Below are 16,578 nucleotides of genomic sequence, written 5' to 3' on the forward strand. Positions count from 1 at the left end.
ACAACTACATTTTACATTTGTGAGGTGAGAAATTTGAAACTACATGTATAACATTTCTGCAGGTGATCTACCAATAATCTGTACCCAACCTATCCATTTGTGAAATCTGCTCATCTGTGATAGTTGGACATTTTGATTAATAATAATTCTACTCTACCTCTCTCAGATTTGTTCATTTTTGTAATGATATCTTTAATTCTCTCATTTTGATGAATATTTTTGGTAAAAAGTGATATTTTTGACTTCTTGTTAAAAACCGCAAGTCCAATTGCTTTGATATTACATATATAGGTACTACATGTGGACCTCTCTCAGATTTGTTCATTTTGTAATGATATCTTTAATTCTCTAATTTTGGTGAATATTTTTGTCATTTTTGGTAAAAAGTAATATTTTTGACTTCTTGTTAAAAACCTGTTCCTTTGATACTATACATATTGTTCATTTTCTAATATCTTCTGTTCTTTAATTGCAATGTGCATTGCTAACAGCGGAGCTATCTCAGCCGTCAGGCTGCTTGTTCAACTTCTTCTTGAAAACTACAAGCCTGAATGCTTTGATACTTGGTGTGTGTGTACTTTGGGTAGACCTCTCTTAGATTTGTTCATTTCATGATGACATCTTCAATTCTCTAATTTTGGTGAATATTCTTGTCATTTTTTGCTAAAAAATGATATTTTCGATTTCTTGTTGAAAACCGCAAGTCCAATTGCTTTGATATTATACATATAGGTACTACATGTGGTTCTTTCTCAGATTTGTTAATTTTGTGACGATATCTTCAATTATCTAATTTTGATGAATATTTTTGTAATTTTTGGTGAAAAGTGATATTTTTGAATTCTTTTCTAATGATATCTTCAGTTCTTTAACTGCAATGTGCATTGCTAACAGCGGAGCTATCTCGGCCAACAGGCTGCTTGTTAATATTCATAATTGCAATAAAACCTGGAAAGTAGTGTTAAATTACTAAATTGTCACTGATAAAAAAGTGCTGAGAATGGTAGAATTTCTGCGTTAGATTATTTGGCAAGTAAAATGGGGGTTATTTAATTAAATTTATTACCAAACGCTTCAGCGTGGTATTAAGAGTTTGTTTTCAGGGGTGGGTGATACCAAGGTGGGAAATGGATGCACATATGGGGTTAATTCCTTGAATTGCAATATAGAGGGTTCAAGCTGAAATACAATATATAGTGTTTTCATGTTTCGTCTGATATTTCTGTGGTATTCTGCTGCTGTAAGTAATGCACGATTTGTTCCGAAATTCAGTATATTGTGTGTATTCCAGGGTTATTCGTTTTTTGCTGAAAACACCCCTATTTTTTTAGTGGCAGAGTCGAATAGTCTCACTCCCACTAGGAAATCTGCAATGTTGCTTGAATGTGAGTTAATTAAACACATTTTCCAGACCGGCGAAAGAGTATACAACAGCCAATTTTAACAGCCTGTCACGTGATTTTAGTCTGAATGTCATCATGAAGAGGCTAGTCCATTTTACGCAGGAGTAATTGGGAGTAGAATATGTGAGGGATAGTATCAACAGAGATGTGTATAGTGAAAAGTAATATCTATCCTTCATTTGCATCTCTGAACATTTCTGTTTTAGTATATTGGTTTGAAAATGTTGAACTTGCATGATTTGCAATGTGTTTTTTTAATGGGACTCCCCCATTGATCGAATCCCGGGTTTGAACGAGAACGACACACCACGTGATTCGTTTGAATACAATGCTGATGGCAAACATGCCGTGTTACTGCAGTACTGCACTGACGGGATGACTTACTGGTACTGCATGCTACAACTTCGCTTGTGATGTTGCTTGTTAGCCATGGATTACATGAATCTTGATTACCAGTCAAATGTTGCTCATTTGACGTTGGTAATCTTTATTTGGAACTGAGTAACTTCCTGGTACTTCGTACTATGATAAAAATCAGTCAACATACATCAAGTTCTCTCAATCGTAGTATTCCATGTGATGTACACCTAATATGCCAAAAATGTTGCTGAACGATTTGAACTGAATAAAAATAGCAGACGAAAATTTGTTTACAAAATAAAAATACTTCGGTTGCCAATGAAAACCGGTAAAAAACAAGCAATATGTTTTCGGCTGTTATCATGGAAGGGACATGAACGTGAAGCTAACGTCTGTTTATAACTAAAACCGGGCACCTTATACGAGGTTCGCAAAATAACATGGCAGTCATTAGAAGTCACTTTATTTTATTGTTAGGACGTATTCAGCCGTTAAATGTATTATTTCCAACCGTTTTGCGATAGTATTTTCTAGATTGGAGGCAGCATTTACATTTTATTCAAAGTTCAAAGCTGCGTTGGGATTCCGTTGACAGTGGTAACAATGTCGGCGCCGGTGATCTCTTACCAGTGCGCAACGTAGCCACAATAAAAGGCATGATCATTTGGGCACTGCTATTACAAGACTTTGGCTGTTGCCATGGTAGCGGTGGGTCAGGATTGTTTTTCCAATTAGTGATGGTACGACCTGCCTGTCAAGTATGAACCGTGACAAAATCAGCCAAGCCAAAAAAAAATCACAGAAGAGTTAAAAAGCCATTCCTGCTGAACAGTTACTCTAACTTCGGGGTCAACTTTCTCATTAATGAAAACAGATATCAAAATTTCAAATAGTAACTTTTTGCCCACACTCAAGCCGAGTACAATGAGCTATTTCTGAGGTGTTGTATCACAGGGAGTTGGACAAACTTATGTATTTTAATAAATTATTGAATAATAAAATGTTATATAACTTTTCTTTTACCCCTCTCCCCTTCCTGGTATCTATTTCAAGTATTTTTGTCAGGTTCAAATCGTTCACCAGCATTTTTGGCATGTTAGATGTACATCACATAGAATACTAGGATTGGGAGAACTTAATGTTTGTTGACCACCTGGAATCTGAGTTTTATAAATCTTGAAGGGCTCTCGGAAGATCCACCCGCTGCCTGGACCCGCAGTAAAATCTCCGATTAATATGGAGCCGCAACCATCAACATCGATATACCATGAGGTTTCTGTTGGCGACGTTGCGGCGTTACTCAGTTCCAAATAAAGATTACCAACGCCAAATTAGCAAAATTTAACCGGTAACCAAGACTCAGTCCATCCACGACAAGCAAGCAACATCACAAACGAGGTTGTAGTGTGCAGCTCACGAGTCAGCGACGACCGATTTCAACGAAAGTCATTCCGTCAGTGAAGTACTGCAGTTGCACGGCATGTTTGCCAATGCACAGATCTGTGGAGGAACTTTTAACTTCAACATCAACCGTGTATCGTAGTCGCCCAGTTTAAGTTCTGGTTCTGTCGTGGTCCCAACTAAAGGGCGACAGTCGTCGTGTCGCGTCCTGTTCGATATGGGACTCATAGCGACGTATACAACGCGTGTAAAATACATTGTTTATTTACATGAAATTCGAACACGCGCTGCGCTACGACCACCGCGCTTAAACATCCACGAGTTATTTATTCGGACAATGACTTAAATTAGACGTCTGATTATTTTATTTTCACACGTACAGCGACACGCGTTCTACACTGACAAGCGTTGCTAGGTCGCAGCACTGTCTTGGAGCATATTAATGGGCAATTGGGTTCCCCGATCTAAATTTCTATCCCGGTTTGTTGCACGTTCTTTTTTTAATATGAAATAATCAAATATGGGACATGTGTATAATAACAGAACCCCACACCCTCCCCGTGGCTTCGCTCGTGAAAGTACGGCAGCAGGATACACCGCATCACTCGTGAAAATAACTTCCATACGCAATGAAAGCCACGGGGAGGGTATCTGTCATAATATTTCATTATCACTGAAAACATTTTTCCCCTGACATAAATTCCAGTGAATATGCCATTTCCCTCATACTCTATTGAGACACAGCGCAGTGAAAATTGGATTCACATGTAATGCTTGAAAACATGTCAGAAAAAATAAATTAAGTGAAATTCTACGTGACTTCATAATAGTTGGAAATGAACACATTACACCCGACCCTACCACTCTATATACAATGGAAACTACACCCCAAAACATCCTTTCACCCACAGTTACTACCATGTTTCACCAGTGTATTCTATTTGACGTCAGGAGAAATTGAAATAAACAAATTAATTATAATTTCAGCCTCTAGTTGACCACTGATTAAATAAACTACCTCGTCTTTATGTCAACTTGCAGTTATTCGTTGCCTACACCAGTGACTTCAAAATATATGTTTCAATCCCAGGAATTTCACTCGCTGTTAATTGCATGGGAGTGGCAGTCTTTAATGAATTTCTATTGTCATGTCAATTTCTTGCGATTACTCGAACATTAAGCTGTAACCACATACCGCCTAGGTGCTGTAATTAAATCCTGGTGTAAGCACCATATGAACTATGAACAATGCATGTGAAGCCAGCTGTGGGGTATATTCAATCCTATAGATTTCTCATTGTTTGGTAACTATTTGCTGCAAATGCAACAAAAATCATATAAAAAATATTACCGACACAGTATTCTACAGGTTACTTGTTCTTTAAGTGTTTGGTATTTTGTTGTCAATTGTTTGCTAGAGTTGATGCCTAACAAATAGCCATCACAGCAGGTTGCCTTGTTTGTTTATATACAAATGGATCTTTATTTTTACAATGTTCATTATTTGAAAATTTGAATATTTGGCATTCAAATGGTTGAAGTGAAAATTTAATGATTTACAATTATGTTTTAGGGTAAATTTGTTTTCTTAAAGAGTTGCAACATAACAGACATTTTCAATTCACAGTTCCTGTTCTTTATTTGATGTCAAATTCTATCAGCAGCAGCGATCCAGAATTGTGGGTGTAAATTTGGATAAATAGCGCTGTGAATGAATGGACTGACCATATTTGGTAGAATTACTAAAAAATGTAATGTGCAACCAAAATCTAGTATGTAGAGTCATTGTACAGAGTTTGAACAAAATCATACAAGTTTTCTGAGAGAAACAGTTGTTAAAATGATGTACAAATTTCATTGAATCACAAAACCACATGACCTATAGTGTAAACCTACGAGTATAGTACTTGTAAGCAAACATTCAACTGAACCATGACAGACAGACGAGTGGATGAACATATTAAACCCAAATTAAAGGTTCCCGATTTTGGACTAAAGTATTTATTACAAGTGTACTTCCTCACATTTCTAATACTGTGATACCACAAAGCATGTTTTCAAGGTTACAGTTGCATGTCAGTCATTCCAATTAAAAGAATAAATGTACAGAATATGTTTCTGATAAAATGCTCGTAAAAGTTATGAGAAAAGTTATCTGATATCAGATGTACGGGGTATTTGTACATATCGCATTATGTAAATAACAAGTACGCAATTCGTTTGAATCTTTTCCAAATTATGCGCTGTCTTATTGGCATCTTCCCAAAAACAGTAGTGTTTATAATGGAACACAACAATACAGAAGTGTTGTATGAACGTATTTCAGGGTTTGAAGTGGTCTAAAACATGGAAGACTTAATAAAATACACAAGTAGAGGAGCGATGTTTTGGCTTAAAGTTTTAATCTGAAATTATAATAGTCAAGTGGCCAAGCTCCAGAAAACTACTACTAGTGTGTCTTATTTAGTGCATGACTGTCTGCTCAGTTAGAGCAGTTTTAACGAATATTGGTGATCTGACACCAAAAAGTAAATTGATTACCATGGTAACAATGCAAATCTTTTGATAACACAAACACTCTGAATTTGTGGGTGTTGTTAGCGAAATAAACAAAGTTTAACAAGTTCGACATAATTATTTTGAGAAATTTAAGTCCACTGGCTTGTACAGTTGTTTAGGTGAAATCAGTCTGTTTACTGATAATCTAGTTATTTGATAGTTTGTTTACGTAAACGCTTGAGTTAATAATAAAGTATGTGTATTATGTACTGAATCATTAAAATATGACTTATTTGGAACATAGAAACCTACCTGTCAATTACAAAAGTACTTGTTCTAATAATATTAATGGTATGGGCTCTGAATAATTGCTGTAATCATATTATTGACTATTACTTGTCATACTTCATTATAAGTTGTTTTGCAACGTTTCCATTGTCAATTTCTGCCTAAAAATTAAAAAATTACCACTCTCATTACACTGCTAGTAGTTTAGTGATTATCTTACTTTTCACCTGTGTCTAGATGTTCTTTTTGTATTTTTATTTTTCAAAATAATCTCGGCAATGTGCATTAATATTTGTCCTCTGGTGAGAAATACTTGGGAAGTTCTCACTGAGATTTGTTAATTTTATGGTGATTCCATATTAAATTTAATAGTTACTTACGTAAATGACTGCTGTCTGTGGTCAAGTAATATTTACTACCTCCATACTTCTATTAGCTAAATGGTAGTTTATACCCTCACTGTTCAAATGTGGTTATCCTATTGTTTTTATCAGAATTATCAATATTATGCAAGTTATAGCTTCTGATATAATTTTAAATGTTTCCCTCATTTATTTGAATACAGACTTAATAATATAATATGCTAATTTGACTAAATTTAAAATTAATTAAAATATTCTTTCATGTTTTAAACATTGGTAATTTTTTGTCAGATTTCATTAAATTATCTGATAAAGCTACAAAATCTCCAGCAATTTGCCATTTAATTTTATATTAGTGAATTTTCAATTTATAAAGCCAATTTTCGTTACTATTTTGATCATTAAAATTGTTCAATGAGGCAATAAATTCTATTGGTATTGTACATTCTCACATATGGGAATTTAATTCAGAAGATTTAATTTGTTCGCGAAAATAACCAAATGAAAAAGACAGTGATAAATTTTTTGCATTTACAGTATTTTGGGTAAAAATTTCCTTGTTCATACTTAATTTCTTATAAATTTCTGAATTGAAAAGTGGGCTAAAACTGTTTCTAAGCCTGTATTGTAATTTCTTGCAACTCAGTCAGAGCGCCCTCTATTTTCACATTGGTTTGTCCATGGAAGGTAGTAGAGAAGGAGAGTGGATTTGTTTTAATCCATATTTATATCTTTTGTTTCAAGCTTTATTGTTGTTGTCAATTTGTTTTTTTTAACCCATCATCGCTTCTGCTTATTTATTTATTTATTATTTTACCAGATTTTTAGAGCTGATAAAAAAAAAGGTGATCGCAACTTGCTATGCCATTTTGTTTCATGAAAAACTGACTTTTAAATACTTTGTGTGTGAAATATGGTGCTAGAGTCCTGGTATGATCATGGAAACTTGTTATTGAAATATAATATCTTTATTTTACAAAGATATGTGATTTGGTCATGTTGTGTGACTTTGGTGTCAATTTATCATTGTAAAACTCGGACTGCTTGGGAGCTGACCTGAATGTTAATTATTCATGTACGCAGTAATCACATTACAAGAATGTTTACCAGGTAAATAAATCAAAGCAATCATGAAACAGGGATGAACAATAACATCCTCTCTCCTTCCCTACTACTAGTACCTTCCATGGTTTGTCATAAATTATTAGTAAACATGGAAATGCAACTGTTATCTTACCTCTTAGTCACAAATAGTTAAAATTACACAGGAAAAAAAAGTGTCAGTTTTCCCTTGTGATAAAAAAAATACCCAGTGACTTTAATATATTAATATGCATTGGTTTTAATTTTGTTGGTAATTAAAATATAAATTTAGTTTCAAATAAAAAGAAAATACAACCTTTGTTTGTCGTGTTTTTACGTTTGATTTCACACATAATGTGGGATCTTGCAGTAAACAGAAAATGGTCTATTTTAAAAACGTTGATAACCACTCAATCTTAAGCGGGGAAGTCGTCACCTGCGCATGCGTCAGATGGCCATAGCGTGTCATTGTTTACAAACTAACATCTACCCATGAGCCTTTGCGTTTTTTGCATGTATAGTTATCGTCACCTAGGACTCGATTCTCGTGCATGTGATGACCCCTCCTGCTTTAATTATATTATCGTACAAAAAACACAATTTGTTGGTTTTTTATGAAATGCGAGTTTTATTTAACTTATTTAAATGAATATTTTCAGTCACACACAATCGCTGTATGTGTAACATTATCTGTCATGTTTTTTTTCATGCATGAGTAGACCTGACTGCATTTCTTACCCAGATATTTCAATCAGAATGCAGGGTCGTGCCAAACAAACTTATTCAGGAGTTTCTGAATGTTGCTGAGGGCAAATGCAAGCGATTGGTATTCAATGTTGCAGTATGATCTGGCATTGATTTTGGTGTAAAAACATGAAATTAGTCATTTTCACCAGATGAACTGAGCATTGAATTATTCAACATTTTTCATGATGATAATGTGGATAGCGTTTTTGGTCACCAAAAATGACTACCTGCCAAAACATCGCTCATGGCAAGGTTTTGGATGGACGGGTGTCAGGCAAATACTGTAATATACAAAAAAAGTCAATAGTTTATTTTATGGACATACCAAATAGTCAACAACAAAAAAATACTGGGATAATAATATACTAAGGGAAATACAATTTTATTTGAGCATATTACATAATCACAGAGTTCATGCGTCAAGTATCTGTAGTGCAGACTGCTTTTTAAAAAGTTTTTTTTGTTTGTTGACTGCCTGTAAATGAGTTTAAATAAGGACTGGGTCACCAAAATAGATCGGTTTCTAAAGTTTATACGGTCTACTTATTGTTCAACCTCGTAACTAAGTCTTTATTATGTGAATTGTAAAGGCATGTGTTCATTAATTATGTCATGTGACCTATAACGAATGCAATACACGTACTCACCAAATGCGATCTATTATCCTCTTAGTTCTGATAATTGTCAATTTCAACTCTATTGAACGGCAAAGTAAACTTTCGTTACCTTTCATAAAGTAAACTCGTATTTTTTTTTTGAAAAATTTGATCAAGATCTTTAATCAATGGAAATTTAATTGATTTATAAATTATTATTATTATTATAGTATGTTATGCAGAACAGAATTGTAAACCTGCAAGGGGTTGAATGGGGTGCAACCAGTGAAATTAATTCGGTCTGGTTCATTTTAGGAATAATTGGTAGTTTTTAAAACTGACCTGTTCTTTTTACTGCTACTAAAAAAAGGTTAAAGAATTATAGATTCATAGTGACAATGCGTCGTTCTATATATAAAAAATTACTAAAACAATATGCATATTTAATTTTTGATGCAGTGGTGTCAATGGGTAGATATATTTTAAATCATCCTACACAGAATGAGATGGCTATGGTTGTGAGAGTGATTCAAAGGTGTAGTAGTCTGATAACTGAGGTGACGTTCATACTGCACATGTCTATTGACACTTATGCACAGATATTGAGGGGAAATGTGTCGTACACATGTACATGTATAACATAATTTTGTTATCCATGAATACAAAACATGGTGGTTTTATGTGCCAACTACACCATTCTAGAACCTTAAGGTTTGTAAGTTCATTGGTGTTTCTGACCTTTTTATTTAGATAGTTGTCGCAGTGTCATCAACCTAGAAAAGTTCTTAACAATAAAAAACTATCCTCAATCTAAAACCACTTAAAGTTTCACTCTTAGACCCAGAGTATAGTATGTACCTTGGGTCGACCTCTCTTAGATTTATTCAATTTATGATGATATCTTTATTTCTCTAATTTTGATGAATATTTTTGGTAAAAAGTGATATTGCTTTGATATTATGCATTTCATGATATCTTCAATTCTTTAATTGAAATGTGCATTGCTAACAGTGAAGCTATCTCAGCTGAAAGGCTGCTTGTTTGGTAAATATGGTGAAATACTTTAACAGCTGGATTTAATTTTTGCTGAATAAAATTTTTTGGGTGTTTTGTATGATATTTATTTTTACTGATTTTTAATTAGTTGAATGTGAAATATAGGGAAAAAAGGTATATTTGCTGGATATTATTTTTACTGAATCATTCCTTCAGCGAAAATTAATTCCAAGCAAAAATAAAGTATTCCACAGTAGGTTTGTAATCCCCAGGGTATTTTAAATAAAAATATCTGGAAATAATTTCAGTTAACCATTACTCTGATGTCTATAGTAAAAAACCTGTGTTGTTACATGACTTGCATTATAACTAAGCTAACTTTACATTTATGAGTATACGCAAATCATTTTATCTGCCCTAGATTGGAATCTACTTTAAACTTTGTTTTTGTGCCAGATCCTGCATCAGCATCAAATGTATAATAAATAACAGTTGTGAAGTTTTGTTAATTGTTTTTGCTAAAATCAGTTCTCACCTGGTAATCGGAATATTTTTCTCTCCCTCTCTTGTCGCCTTTGATCCTGTGGCTTGTTGTATACTGAGCATGCTCAGTTCAATTATCACAGAGTGTTACTCGGGTCATGTGGTTAGAATCAGACTTTCCCCTCCTAGTCTTATTTACATATTTTATTGAGCATGGTTTGTAGACACTCAGTAAGCTCTTATATCATTTTAAGCACAATGGTCTGCAACAGAAAGTGGGATGGGCTACAATGTTGTCTGGCATACAGTTAGTGGTTGCATAGTTGACTATTCATTGCACAGGTGCTAAAATAAAAGGCACATGTCCATTAATTGTGCATTTGGGAGAATTCAACTATCTTGTCAGTCATGGATGGTACCTGCCTTTTCAAAATGTACATATTTAAAATAGTTTATTCAGATCGTAAAAACTCTGACAACTACATTTTACATTTGTGAGGTGAGAAATTTGAAACTACATGTATAACATTTCTGCAGGTGATCTACCAATAATCTGTACCCAACCTATCCATTTGTGAAATCTGCTCATCTGTGATAGTTGGACATTTTGATTAATAATAATTCTACTCTACCTCTCTCAGATTTGTTCATTTTGTAATGATATCTTTAATTCTCTCATTTTGATGAATATTTTTGGTAAAAAGTGATATTTTTGACTTCTTGTTAAAAACCGCAAGTCCAATTGCTTTGATATTACATATATAGGTACTACATGTGGACCTCTCTCAGATTTGTTCATTTTGTAATGATATCTTTAATTCTCTAATTTTGGTGAATATTTTTGTCATTTTTGGTAAAAAGTAATATTTTTGACTTCTTGTTAAAAACCTGTTCCTTTGATACTATACATATTGTTCATTTTCTAATATCTTCTGTTCTTTAATTGCAATGTGCATTGCTAACAGCGGAGCTATCTCAGCCGTCAGGCTGCTTGTTCAACTTCTTCTTGAAAACTACAAGCCTGAATGCTTTGATACTTGGTGTGTGTGTACTTTGGGTAGACCTCTCTTAGATTTGTTCATTTCATGATGACATCTTCAATTCTCTAATTTTGGTGAATATTCTTGTCATTTTTTGCTAAAAAATGATATTTTCGATTTCTTGTTGAAAACCGCAAGTCCAATTGCTTTGATATTATACATATAGGTACTACATGTGGTTCTTTCTCAGATTTGTTAATTTTGTGACGATATCTTCAATTATCTAATTTTGATGAATATTTTTGTAATTTTTGGTGAAAAGTGATATTTTTGAATTCTTTTCTAATGATATCTTCAGTTCTTTAACTGCAATGTGCATTGCTAACAGCGGAGCTATCTCGGCCAACAGGCTGCTTGTTACTGTTTTTGCCCTTAATTAAACATGTATCTTGTACTATTAAAAAGCAAATACAGTTGTGTAATATGTTTGAATGATTTTCCTAAGTTGATTTATGTTTATAATTACAGGTGAAAACTCATGAGACAAAGATCACTAATCTTGAGAATAATCAAGGTAACCCGGACCCTGGTGGTAATCTAGAGACACAAGTGAATGCCAATAAGAATGATATAAGTGCATTACAGAGCAGAGTGTCTCAGCTTGAGGGTGGAGGCGGTGGTACACCTCCTCCTACAGATCTTGCTCAAAGGGTGCGTAAACTATTTATTATCATTTTTCTTATATTCTTCATTATTTCTGGAAATGAGCCTTGATTTTTGAGCCAACAAACAAAAATTGTGTCAATTTTCAGCTATTTTGTGTCGATCATTTGAGGAAAAGTGCAGACTATAAAGTGGACTATTTTGTAAATTTGTGATGAAAAAAAAAGAGAACTGGTGGTGAAAAGGCTATTAGTGTCTAAGAGGAAAATGTCAACTTGCAATGCATGATGATTCTAATTTTTTCATGTTGTGCTGCTACAGTTTTCCCTACGAATCAGTGTTAGACTTTTTCAGAGCCAGTCAGTGTTACTAATTACATCTGTGGCAAATTACTCAACAAACACCATCTGAGGGTACTGTATGTGCGCACATGTGTGAGTGCCTGCATTACTAATGTAGCAAGGGGAAAAAATATATATATTAACTTCTGAGGACATACACGCCTTTCAAGAATTGTTTTTTTGATAGTCCTCGGGAAAACATTATTTATATTTACAGATAATACAACATGTACATTTATTTTGCAAATGGTATGGTATGCTCGACTGATGTGATATTCCTGTCTCATTGTGCATATATCAAACAGCGGAGCTACATCAGCTAACAGGCTCCCAGTTTGCACTTGTATCAGTATTTTTATGCCATAAAATAATCTTGATATTACTTTGATTTATTTTCAGGTAACCACATTAGAGACGAAAATTGCAGAGCTGATTGATGTAAGTAAATATTCTACGAGTTTATCTCAAGTGCTTCAGTTTTACAAAATATATATAAAAGTGTGGAAAAAAACTTGTTTTCAATGAAATTGACATTATACAAATGTTCACCCGCAAGAGCGGTGGACATACAGTTTTAGCGATCCAAGGAGCCGAAGCTGAGGTTGACAATGGGCTCTGAGGGTCTCTAAAACTGTATGTCCATCGCTGTTGCGGGTGAACATTTGTATTATTATACCAAATAAATCTTAAAACGGAAATTGTGGCACTCAATCATGACAATCTTCCAGGTCACCCTCGTAGAGCGGAATGCATGTATGAACACAAATATACAAGTTGAAATGAAAGAGTTCAAGAGCAGTGATTGAATTCTACTGCCTTTATATTTTCATGGTTGTAATGATAAACCTAATTTCAGCAGCTTCAGCCTGATGAAGAATTAATTTTTACAAACACACACAGCGCTATCCTGTGTGCAGCTATACGATATGTTACACTGCATTCCAGTTTGCAATAGAACTCTGAAACGAGCTGCACACGGAGATGCACATTGCTTGAGTATAGGTTTATGTCAACACCATTCTTTTTCAACAAATACACTGTACAAAATATGTGCTATACAGTCAAAACCCACGAAATGCGTAACAAAATCAAACAAAACGGTGCCGTCACAAGGCAAAGCCCATGACTCTCATATTTCTGGCAGTGCTAAAGAATTGATACTGCAGGATGTTATTCTTAGAGACATGATGTCACCAGCATTGTAAAATACATCCCAAATATATGCTTGGAAGCAACTTGAAAAATGACACGAAAATTTGAATAATATAATAAAACAAGCACAATAAACCGATCCACCAACTACAACTGGTTTAAGCTTATCCAATAAACAAAAAAACATTGATCTTTCTAAAACACATGACGAATAGTAGGGGCCAACCAGTAAGGTGTTAGAAGTGTTCCAAGTTGCGATCCCTGACAGAGTCTCTCAAATTTAATTGCGATATTCACGAATAATAATGTCAATATGCCACTCAGCTAAAAAATTGTGTTGAGCTTCTAAATCTAATATATACTTTTTTTTCGGTTGTAAAAACTAGAATATGAAGGGAACAATGAATCGATCGTTTCAATAGAAAGCTTTGCTTTCAATAGACTATGCTTCACGGAAAGCCATACCACAGTGGGTAATTTACACCTTAGACAATAGCCATTTCCAGACCGGGGATAGAGGGACTGTGACGAAGTGCACAGTCACAGATCGAATGTCTCAAAGCGCATAGCTGAGCATGCTGCCGAAACCAATGACAAGTGCAACTTTAAATCACATGAAATCGCTACAAAATCCTAGTTTTTCTCCTCAATAAGATTGTCATATAGTGAACGCAAACCTGGCAAACCAATCAGTTCATGAATATTGACACGTATTGTGTTCCCTTAACAAGTTATTAGCGTAAATCAGGTAAATTCAGGATTAAGTTACACGAATGGAGGTAGACATAAGAATATGGCAGCAAGTCAACACACGAATATATATACCTGCAATACGTGAATCTGATTGGCTGTCATAGTCATGAGGTATAATATACTCTGTATATTGACAAGATTTCTGCTTTACCATAGAACATGAGTCATACAAACACCATCAAACAATACAGGTCTTGAAATTAACTGGCCAAAGGCACAGAAACTACCAATTATTATTTCAGGAATACCATTTCCCAAATCAGTAGCCAGATTGGACTACTAACAAGTTTCAAATACTTAAAAATGTCTCGCCACTGATACAGACATAAAGTTGGTTATTTTTGTGTATTCCAAATTGTGTGTATAGCTTTAAGTACCAAAGTACTGGTAGACAACCCAACATTATTATCGGGCAACCAGTTTTAAATTTGGTAGCCTACTCGGGCTCCAAGGAAAATGTTAATGTTGAGTATTTGTGGCTGTGTCATTAACCAAGCATAGCCCATGTCGTTGACCAATTAACAGAGTTTCATATTTACTAGTATGCATTCTTATCTTCAATCTGATTAAAATCTGATGTAGTGTACGGGCTTTAATTATTTTGGCTATAAACTTATTTTAATTTTATTTTTTATTACTTTTGTTATTAATGCCTTTTTATTTTATTATTTTACTTTGATTTTGATTTTTTTTTAATTCCGCCCTACATACATCTGATCCGACGCCTACGTAAGTCCCGTTCAAATCTCGCGTAAGTAACAGCCAATCACAGGCCCCCTTTTATAGAGGCTGTCGGTTGCTTACTTTTCAGTGTAGCGATACTCTACGGGCAATCTTTCTGTACATTATATTTTGCCCACTTGAATAAACCATTAATAGAAAATTGCTAGTATATTTTTATTTACAAAAGAAATTCCACAGCATTTTCCAATTTTTGTCATTACATTGAATATTTTGTTCACTTCCAACAAATGTGTACACTTCCTGATACATCTTCGCCAGCCAAGGTTCGTTTATTCAGTCATCGCTTCAATTTTACATCAAACACTGAGCATAATTATCTAGAATGGAAGCAAAAAAATAAGTAAATCGTAATGATTAGAACACTGTAAACAGCTATAGTAAACAATGCAAATTTTAAATTGTATAACGGTCACCGGCCCACGGCATCGACGCAGAAAATTGGAGCAATAAAATATTTCCTGATCAATTGCGATGTGTTCCAAATAAAAAATATTTTATTCCAGTCCAAATCAGCTCAATTACTTTAATAAAGAGTTATTGTATAATGTACAAAATGTTGATACATTTTGATGAATATTTACAGCTACGGCTTCAATACCGTAGACGGTTTTGACCCGATCGTCAACAAAACATCACCCGTCTCCAGGGCAAGCGACTGGAAAAAGACACCGGTGTTCGGTCGAACCGGTGGAAACAAAATCGTCACTCGCAGAATAACTACGCAAAGTAACGATCTAAACTCGAACCATTCGAGCCACAATATAAACATAAAAAAATGACTTTCGTTGCATTTGACAATGATAAACTTACCGAAAAGCCGTGTTCTTCTCGGTCCTAACGTCGGTATAATCCGCCATTTTATGTTTGAGTGTGTTTGCCACCTGACTCTGCCCAGTGACGTCATCATGTGCGCTATAGAAGAAGGTCTGTGATTCGTTGACTAAAATCGTCGACAGTGGGTCTCGTTGAAATCTCGTTACATAGGCATCGGCTCAGATGTATGTAGGGCGGAATTTTAAAAAAATCACAAAATCAAAATCAAAGTAAAATAATAAAATAAAAAGGCATTAATAACAAAAGTAATAAAACATAAAATTAAAATAAGTTTATAGCCAAAATAATTAAAGCCCGTACACTACATCAGATTTTAATCAGATTGTCTTATCTTGGGAATTAATTTTTCTTGTAATTTATTAATCTCACAGGCCCTTGAATTAGATGAATGTTCTTCTAATCCTTGTCAACATGGTGGAACTTGTATCAATCTGTACAATAAATATCAGTGTAGATGTCCACCAGAATGGGAGGTTTGTGCAATTTTATTTTCCATCATTCTGATTGGTCAGAATTGATCACATGTCGTAAAAGAAAAATTTATAGTTGTTCTCACAGTGATATTACTGTCTGCTAAAACCTGTATAATGTTCCAAAACATCCTTTGGATGAATTATTGCATGTATTATTCAAATAAATGCATTTGTTGTTTATCCAGGGGCCAACCTGTGACCAAGACGTTAACGAGTGTGCTATGTTTGCGGGAACTCAGCTTGGATGTCAAAATGGCGCCACATGTGTTAATCAAGATGGTGGTTATAGGTATGTATGTATGCGTTTTATAGTCTTGTATGGTATTACGTAAATGACGTAAGTATGATTCAGTGTATATTAAATGTATGTTTTTTAAGTATGTGTGCTTCTATTTGAGCTGAGTTTTTTTAATAAAGAAA

At 34.3% G+C, this 16,578-nt stretch overlaps 1 protein-coding gene and 1 long non-coding RNA gene across 2 annotated transcripts in view; one reads left to right on the plus strand and one right to left on the minus strand.

The window, feature by feature from the left end:
* Positions 1 to 16,578, plus strand: part of LOC100370254 (cubilin-like) — a 139,637-nt gene that overhangs the window by 40,574 nt on the left and 82,485 nt on the right. Inside the window, exons 3-6 of the mRNA XM_085495161.1 lie at positions 11,727 to 11,909; positions 12,602 to 12,640; positions 16,057 to 16,158; positions 16,344 to 16,447. Of these exons, the coding sequence (XP_085351287.1) occupies positions 11,727 to 11,909; positions 12,602 to 12,640; positions 16,057 to 16,158; positions 16,344 to 16,447 (428 nt within the window). The remainder of the gene's footprint in view (positions 1 to 11,726; positions 11,910 to 12,601; positions 12,641 to 16,056; positions 16,159 to 16,343; positions 16,448 to 16,578) is intronic.
* LOC146729787 (uncharacterized) lies at positions 14,991 to 15,996 on the minus strand. Its single transcript, XR_014928064.1, has 2 exons — positions 15,662 to 15,996; positions 14,991 to 15,168 (listed from the first exon to the last, which is right to left on the minus strand). It is a non-coding gene; the product is annotated as an uncharacterized LOC146729787 (long non-coding RNA).

This window comes from Saccoglossus kowalevskii, chromosome 21 (genome assembly GCF_978046115.1).
Source record: "Saccoglossus kowalevskii chromosome 21, keSacKowa6.1, whole genome shotgun sequence".
Lineage (NCBI taxonomy): Eukaryota > Metazoa > Hemichordata > Enteropneusta > Harrimaniidae > Saccoglossus > Saccoglossus kowalevskii.